The 9,391-nt window shown below is 41.7% G+C and overlaps 1 protein-coding gene across 1 annotated transcript in view; it reads left to right on the top strand.

Moving 5' to 3' along the window:
• Positions 1-8,018: 8,018 nt before the first annotated feature.
• Positions 8,019-9,391, top strand: part of Ndufa4 (NDUFA4, mitochondrial complex associated) — a 9,453-nt gene continuing 8,080 nt past the window's right edge. The window contains exon 1 of the mRNA XM_004641328.2: positions 8,019-8,178. Within this exon, the coding sequence (XP_004641385.1) occupies positions 8,137-8,178 (42 nt within the window). The 5' untranslated portion in view covers positions 8,019-8,136. The remainder of the gene's footprint in view (positions 8,179-9,391) is intronic.

Raw genomic sequence — 9,391 nt, 5'->3', positions numbered from 1 at the left:
ATTCTTTATTCCTATTTTTAAAATATATTTTAATTTTTTAAATGTTTTTTCATCATATTCTGTAGGGACTTAAAGTTCAACATATCAACACTTGATGGAAAATACCTGTTCCATGTTATGCCTAAGATGTGCGATATTCAGATAGATAGTAAGGTTAAGCTTAACAGCCTAGGTTGTATGGTAATAACAATAAGCTTCTTTTCTGAACGGTTAAAAACCTAAGTTTGCAGACCAAAATTAGAGAAAAAGGAGGGCCGCAAGGAAAGCCAACATTTTGGCCCTAGCCTTCCAAGATCAATTAAGACTCAGGACATATGAGATCTTGTACTGTAACGCCATGTAACTCGGTAGTGTCCCAAATTTTCTGATTAAGGAGATTATGGGGCCAAAGAAGAAAGTGATCGATGATGTAGAGTGTGCCTAAGGTGAGTCACATGGAGAGAAAACATTCTCTCAGGCTTTTATTGGAAGCACATTGGCCAAGCGATGGCCATGACTCATCCACGTTACTAACACTGACAAAGGATCTACAATGTGAGGCACAGGATCTCAGGATAAATCCTGAGGGCATTTGGCTGACCTTATCAGATCCAAAAGCTACACCTCTTGTTGCATAGGTCTTGCTTTATCTTGGTCTTAACCATGCAGCAGAAAATTATAAAAAGGAAGTACAAGAAATAAAGCCATGTTGTTATGTTGAGCTGTAAGGGACTCAGGTCAACGATTTCTGACACTGCCAGTGAAGTGGCAGACCCAATACTATTATGGACTACTGGACTCTTTTAGAATATTTTGCTGAGTTAACAATCCTATAATATTCAAATGACGGAACTAAACAAAAAAAGGGGATACATAAATGAATGTTCATTTTGTATCTGTGTATTCAAAATGGTTAGGATAGATATACACATTCTCTTGATGAATAGAGGGATTTATTATAATAGTGTTTGCAAATAGGATATTATGTCTGCATCTTGTACAGCAAATAACCACTGCAAAGACAGTATGCAATGTGTTAATTATTGAAAGTATCCTACTAATTTGATTTGAAACTGTCTCATTGCTGTTTGTCAATAAAATTATGGAAAAAAATTTAAAAAATAAAGAATAAAAATAAATAAATAAAAGCTAAATCAATCCTTAAAACCACGGTTCCTGTTTTTTAACCTTTGGACTGGCTAACATTTTGTATTGTAGCTAGCTTTCAAAATCACAAGAAGCCAAAGACAGGAAAAAAAAATCAAGAGTAGTTTACTTTCTATGGGCTAGTAACATACCTTGACGGTCTCATCTAAGGGCAATATCAATTGTGGAGCACTCCTGAAAGGGGCTTAACCATTTCTTGATTCCACGGGGAATAATGCTTGTCAATCACATTGATAGTATCATTTAACTGGACCTGGTAACAGAAGTAACACCTACTCTAAACATATTGATAAGATACATATGGTCTAGCTGGTAGGAAGTAAATATGACCAAAACAAAAATCATGCTTTGTATAGTTCTGTGAAATTGTAAAGCTTCCAGTTTCTTGGAACATGTCAATATATTCCTTTCAGAATGAGGGACACAGCATAAGCACCTGTCTGGCACAAACAAGGGCCAGAGTTCAGTCTCTGGTTCTTAAGTAAACAAATAAATAAATAAGTAGAAAGAAAGAGAGAGAGAGAGAGAGAGAGAGAGAGAGAGAGAGAGAGAGAAAGAGAGACAGAGAGAGAGACAGAGAGAGAGACAGAGAGACAGAGAAAGAAAGCAGACAGACAGATAGATAAGATACATGAGATAGATGAGGGACATGCCACTGAGGCTATCTTCTTCTGTAAAGAGGCCTAGTACCACATGGGTTTCTTTGGATCTGGAAGGCATTAACCTCACTTGGTCATGCTGCTCTGACCCAATTACTGAGCAATGTGAAATGCAGCTAGGTTTGGGTGAAGCACAAAACAAAAGAAGGTTCAGTAAATAGGTCTAGACTGTCACACAAATTGATCTTCAACTATTATGCATGACTGCTCATCTGCTGATACTTAAAGCATGTTATTATGACCTGCAACAAGCAGTAAACTTGTATGCAAACAGTAGCATTCTATCTACAAACAGAAATAGGAGGAGCAAGATGGGTTTGTTGAGACCTTAAAGGCATAAGTTGCATGAGTAAGTATTACAGTAACCATGGTCCTTAGTCCTACAATAAGGCCTCCACCCCTGAACATATAGTTCCATAGAGGCTTCCCCATTTTCATAGCCTCTCTCTTCCTCCCTCCCTCTCTCTCTCTCCTTCATTCTTTCCTTCCTTTCATCAAAGGCCACACAATTTCCACACATTGCATTACATCAATTTCATATAACAAATTACGTATTTAATTTTTTTTTGAGCTGGGGATTGAACTCAGACCCTTGCACTTGCCAGGGAAGCGCTTATTCCACTGAGCCATCTCCCCGGCCCCTTACGAATTACATGTTACACAAATGTATTTCCTAGGAAATTTTCTCTGGTTGAGATCTACCCGGTGAATTTGCCAACCTTTCAGATTTGTTTCAATCTTTCCTTACTGATTTCTCCCTCTTGAGCTGGTCTTCATTTTCTTTCATCTTCTCTAGATTTTAGCAGTAACTTTGTTCTCGTCCTCCACTTGCCTTTACACACTGTTTTGTACACGGGTTCATCACTTTACTTTGCATTAACTCTCACGCACAGGCTTTTACTTTCAAACTGCACCCTCACTCAGCCCAAGACTCTTGAGCTCAAAAGTGATGTTTTTCCTGCTTTAAATGTTTTCACTTGGCTGTATTTGACAGGGGTCCTTGTACTAGAAGCTTCGCAGTTATCTGTCTTCTAGTCTTGCTACACTAGCAAGTGTTAAAGTGTTAATCTTTGTGTGTGTGTGTGTGTGTGTGTGTGTGTGTGTGTGTGTTAATCTTCTTATCCGAAGAACTCAAGAAGATGAACACTACTTAGTAGGACTCAACATGTGTTTCATGAGTGAATAAATGAATGAAGATATTACTGAATGAACTACAAAAAACAAAAATTGAAGACAGATAATGAATAGTAGCATAGATGAAGAATAAGACACATAATCCAAAAGGCTGATATACTGTACTTCAAAGATCTAAGACTTTGATATTATATTCTAAAAACTGCAAACATATTTTTGTTAAAAATCATGAAACCACATTTTAGTGAAAATAAATACTACTATTTAAAATGGCTACAGACTCTCTGATCTTTACACTTATTAAATTTTGTGCTTCAAGTATTTAAACTAATGACAGTGAAGCTCTGAGATTAACAACAGTGGAAGTAAATTTTCATAGACCAATAACGTTTCCATTTTTATAATAGAAATTGTATAATTAATTATAGTTTATGCTAAATAATCATGCCAGTAGAAGCACATGTTTGTTTTTAGATTACGGGTAGCTGCAGGGTCATTATTAACAAGTGAAGACATAATTTGCATTTGTGCTATCAGAAAAATAGCTCCAGTTGTCAATTTATCTAATAGAAAAAATAATTAAAAGGCTAAATGCAAACAGAATAAAAATATAAGATACGGTCTTCAATTTACCTTAATATAATTGTACTCCATGGCTCACTTGCCAAATCATTTCTGTCAAAAGAAGCTATTTCTTTACTGTCATACATTATTAACAACACTCCTAGAGTTCTCTGGGCCTGAGTATTTAGGGAAACTATGCAAGAGGAATACTTCGTCATGGTATCTAGGTAAGCCACATAGATGTTTTAGATCTATGCACCAAATAATGTACATATAATCTGGACAACTCTTATATATTTTATGTTAACTTTTTACAAAATTAAACAAAGAAGCAAAATTAAACAGAAGGTACAAATCTCAGAGTGGGCTACTAAAAGCTCTCGGTAATTTATTAATTAAAATCTTACAGCCTGTAGTTGTTGTATTCTGTGTTCAGATGTAAAACTTTCCTAATTTATAAAATCTCAGATCTCAATTTCTCAAAAATCAGGGTTAGTGTTTTCAATTTCATCTCTCACATTTCCTTTGCTTCCAGCCAACACACTGAACTCAATTTTTTTTCACACCCTCTACCTGAACACTGTGAGCTTTCCTTACCCCTGCTTTCTGCAGGCTGCTCTATCCACACGGGATCTGTGCTCCCTCTTTAGGCCTTGTCATTCTGCGTAGGCGAACGCAAGGTCACAGTCTTCTTGTAAGTTCTCCACGTACCCTACAGTCTTAATTCTCTCTGCATTATCTATGTTTACTTTTATGTCCTCCACTGCATAAATTACGTCACCTGGGCAGCCATGACATCAGCAGGGAAATAAAATAGAATCTAACCCCTGCAAAATCTTAAAGATGTCAACAATAAAATCCAGCAGAGTCTGCCCTTCTGATTACAGCCATTCAGGTCTCTCTTTTCCTCTCTCAAAATACATTCATTACAGGAGAAATCCTAAAAGTTCTAATATCATTATTTTTAACTCAAAGTCTATGATTTATGGAAAAAAGCTCTACATCTATGCAGCCTGTCTCCTCTTGGTCTGGAGATGTACACAGTAACAACCATCAGCTATCTGCAAAAGGACACCAAAAACACAACAGCTGAAATGAGAATTAAAAACTACTATCAAGGATCTTATCTAGAAAGAGAAAAGGATGGGAGATACGGGCTGGCTCTGATATTTCACTAGGCAGAAGTTCTGCTGACAGTGGATAGAGAATAGCTCCTGGATGGCTCCTAGTTTTGCTACCTGACAGATTATTTCAACTCTTTTCTGTGGCTCTTACTTCACCTTTTGGGAATCTTACCTCAAATCCATCTAAGGAGGACATTAGAGACTAGGGAAACGAGCATATCTATTTATCTGCAGGTTACCTTCTGAAGATCTGGAGGCCCACAGTTATTTCTCATCTCAAATAGTCACAGACTGTTTAGGACTACGTGATATATTCCTCTTCTGGTGGATTTCAGTCAACTCTACACCAATGGCCACACCACGATTCCCCTTGAATTATACTATGCCACAATAACAGAGCACTACTGATGATCACCCATAATCAGTATTCATTCCTCTTTCTCAGCACATGCCCACTGCAGGTCAGCAATGGCTGCTCTAAGTAGTTCTCACTTTAATACCTGAAATGATATAGTAGCTTCAGTCTAAAACACTCCTCCTCCCTTCCCTCTTCTCCTCCTCTCTCTTCTTCTTTAAATTTTTTTGAGACAGGGTTTTACCATGCAGTTCAGGCTGGCCTTAAACTCACTTTGTAGCCCAAGCTGGCTTCAAACTTGGGGCAATCCTCCTGCCTCAGTGTCCCAGGTGCTGGGATTACAGGCATGTGCCATGCAAAACACTTCCTCATCTTGTAACAGAGGGAAAAGCAGAAGATGACAGATGTAAGCTCTTTAAATTTCTGCTTCTGCACACTTTATTTCTCATGTCGCATTTACTAATAAATCGAGACAAAATATCCAGCCTCATATTAGTGAATCAAGTAAATGATATCTCCTTTGGGCAGCAGGTATTTCTTTACAATACAATCACACATTCTTTTCTTCTTTTTGAAGCTCATTGATAAAAAAAAAAAAAAAAAGCTTCTCTATTATGTTTCCTGTGCTATGGCTTTTCTAGACTCTCACCTCTATTCTACCCAAGCCTGCTTAAAATACAGGTCATCATCTTACTCTTCTCTCACTGCTGGGACAAATACCCAACACCCAAACTGAAGGAAGGAAAGGTTTATTTAGTTCATAGTTACTAGAGATTTCAGTCCATACTCAGCTGGCTCCAAGGCACCATGAAACATAGCAGAAAGCAACCTTTCGTGGTGGTGGCAAAGACCAAGAGCAAAGGGAGGAGCAGCAGCAGCTCAAGAGGTGAGCTTCTCTTCCCAATTGACATTACAACGCAAATTATCTGCCCCAGGACAGGTGCAGCATTCACACCCACAATAATCAATCACGAACTCCAGAAGCTGCCCCAAGACTGCATGAGGCTTTTGGGGGCGGGGGGAACTGTACACAAAGCACAAGACTGCATGAGGCTTGGGGGGGGGGGAACAACTGTACACAAAGCACAACAGTCATATACTTTTATTTTTGGTGGTACCAGGGATCAAACTCAGGACCTTGGTGCTTACCTGGCATGCACTTATTCTACTGAGCTATCTCACCAGCCCCCTAGGTCATACACTCTTTTCCTAGAGTTTAATGTGCAAAATTTGAACGTTTATGATTTGATGTGTTGGTTAATTTTTATTAAAATTTACATTTCCATAATCCTCATTTGTTAATATTTCCAAAGGGATCACTTGACTAACAAGATATGATCAAATTATTTTGATTTAAAAAATTATTTCAATAAAAGACATCATGACACTACTCCTCCCTTAAAATCATCCCCTCTCTTCTAAAACATTTATCCCGTTGTCCTTGCCACTTTCTGAAGTACTGGTAGAAGTCTTTTTTGAATGTCTTTGCTTGATGTGATTAAAATGTACTAAGTCTCTGACTTACTTATTAATGAGCTTAATTCAGAATATTCGTAAGTCAGATTGAGTCATAAGTCTCAGAGTCATATATACCTTTAACACAAATACACAATGTAAAGTGTAAAAAACCAAGCACACCTAGTACAGTTAGAAACAAAGGACCTCAGTGACCCTGTTCTCTCCACCACACCACCCTATCGATAATCCGTGCTTCCACAATACTAAAGCAAAGAAGTCCTGTGAGGCACTTCCCCACTCTCCCTTCAACCATAAATACACACATTATGATTACCCAGGCTTACACTGAAGAGGCAGATGGCTGACATCAGAGAAAGTGAGAGACACCTAGATCAGAGTTGGTTGACCCTTTAATACTGGAAGCCTGAATTATCAAGCCCGGTTCTTTTTTGCTTTACCCTTTTGCCTGTACTTGCTGCTACCATCTTGTGATCATTAATAAACACAGCTACATACCAAGAGGAGTACACTTACCAAGTCTTCACTTGTATAGGAGACCCTGGACTATTATTGGCCTACTCAGCTGTAGCGCGCACACACACACACACACACACACACACACACAGTAAAGAAACTATTTTAAAGTTACCTTAAAATGGTAGTACAGTACAACCACACAGCTACTTTTGCAATTTGTCTGCATCTACATGTGAAGTCCTTTTGTATCTATGAAAAGATAGAAGTTGAAGAGGTAAGAATGGCAGCATTGACAAGAACAGCATGCATAACGTACAAAGGCGAGCGCACACTTCAGAGGGCCAGGCTCTGGGTTCTATACTCTAAAAGCTACAAACACATCGCTGTTACATTATGTAACCACGTTTCAGGGAAAAACTACAATTTAAAATGGCTACAGACTCTCTGTTTAGTATTTATTAAATTCTGCACAGAAAGCGCTTCGGGTATTTAATGTACACTGCCGACATCGTGAAGGAAGCCACCAAGACCCACAAGCAGTCACTGAGAAGCACAGGTCGGAGCTGCGTACTGCGCCGCACGCTCGACACAGGGACAAGGCCTGCGGCTACTGTCATCTTTAAGGCATTTAGTAGTTTTTAGCCTTTGCCCGCGAGCGGCAGCGTTGACAGAAAGCAGCTGCAGGACTTTCCGACCGCAGCTGCTGACCTCAGCGGCGGGAGACCCGAGCTGGCCTCCAGGGGCCCGGCGGCGGCAGCCCGAGGCGCCGCGCCGGTCCCTCCGCGGCCATCAACACCTCAGGCCCCGCCCCCGAGCGCGCCGCCGGTCACCCGCGAGACCCCGGGCCTCAGCGTGGGGGCTCCCGGAGACATGCCTGTCTGGTCAATAAAAGGGCTCTGGTTTTGGGGCGGGGGGCGCGGAAAGTATTGTTCAGAAATTAACTTAGTACAAGCATGAAGGCTGTTTCGCTTTGGAATGCCATGGAATGGTGACGGTCGGGCCAGGTTAGGGCGGGTGTGACGCTGGGTCGCCGCAGGCAGTGTGCAGGACAGCCGCAGCCGAGCCCTCCTGCCGCAGCCCCCGCAGCCCCGCCAGGGGTCCTTCAGGCAGGAGGTGCCGGGTGACTTTGGACGTCCTCACAGCCCGGCGAGGGTGACGGCTTAGTCTAGACCGACGGGTTCGTTTTCGTCCATTTGGGCTGCAGGCTGCTACCGCAAACATGCTCCGCCAGATCGTCGCCCAGGCCAAGAAGCATCCCAGCGTAAGTTCCTCGCTCCTCCGCGCGCGGCGTTCTTCCCTTGCTCTCCGGCGCGGCGGGGCGGCCGCCCTGCCCTGTGAGTGACCTTTCCGAGACGCGGGCCGCCGGGCCGGCTGGACCTGCCGTGCTTCGCGCGTCCTGGCTGCCCGGGTCCGCGGGCGGGGGCCTAAGCCAGGCGTCGTAGGCTTTGGGCTAGCGGGCGGGAGGCGAGGGACGCGGCCACGGTGGGGACCCGAGGGGCCCCTGCTGCCCTCTCCGTTTGGTCGGCCAGAGAGGGGTGCAGGCGTTCCGCGTTGGTTAGAGACCGCGAAAGCCGAGCTCCCCGCTGGTCACGCGCCGCTTGGGGACCCTCCGAGCCCCGCAGTGCACCACTCGGCCTTCTGCAACGCGAAGGCCCTGGATCCTGGAATCCTCACTTTGTCCCGATGCCTTGACATTTTGGGAATCTTGTGGCGCATTGCCTGGCCTGGTAGCGCGCCGAGCACTCGGGAGGCAGAGGCAGCAACATCCGTTCTGAAATATGGCAAGACCTTGTTTCAAATAAGGACAGCGACAACAAAATTTTCCCCCAGTACAGCTGCATGCTGAGACCTAAAATTCCCTAACACGGCCTTGCCTTTAATGTTTGACTTAATGTAAATACGTACCAAGTTTCAAAATAGGTACCTACCAAGGAATTCGTAGTAATACGTTTTCAGTTTGTGCCTACAGCGTATGTTTATAACAATGAGTTTCGCTTTATTCAGATGCCTTATTTCATAGAAATTACAGTTTTCGTAATTTGGAGGCACACAATTTAAAAAACTTTTTCTCTCCAGCTTCGACAAAGGGAAATCTAAAATTTACTGACAATGATGTATAAATGTTAGGCAAATAAACGCCACTTGATGGGTTTTGTTGGAAATGTAAACATTTACACATAATTTGCTCCACATTAGGAAATAAATGCATATGTCTTCCAGAACATTCTGAAATAGCTCTACCTTACACCCCAGCAAAAAAAAAAAAAAAAAAAAAAAAAAAAAAAAAAAAACACTTAAGCCAGAATGCTTTTAACATCCTTTGTAAATTCCATTCTTTTAGAATACAGTTAAAAGTAATCTTAACTCCATCTATGGTGCTTATCTGTTTATCTTTTTGAGGCAGGATCTCACTCTGTAGTTTAGGCTGGCCTCAGTCTTTAATCGATCTTCCAGCCTCAGCCTGGAAGACCAGT

This window comes from Octodon degus, unplaced genomic scaffold, assembly GCF_000260255.1.
Source record: "Octodon degus isolate 3935 unplaced genomic scaffold, OctDeg1.0 scaffold00135, whole genome shotgun sequence".
NCBI lineage: Eukaryota > Metazoa > Chordata > Mammalia > Rodentia > Octodontidae > Octodon > Octodon degus.
This window is presented reverse-complemented; position numbering and strand designations above follow the sequence as displayed.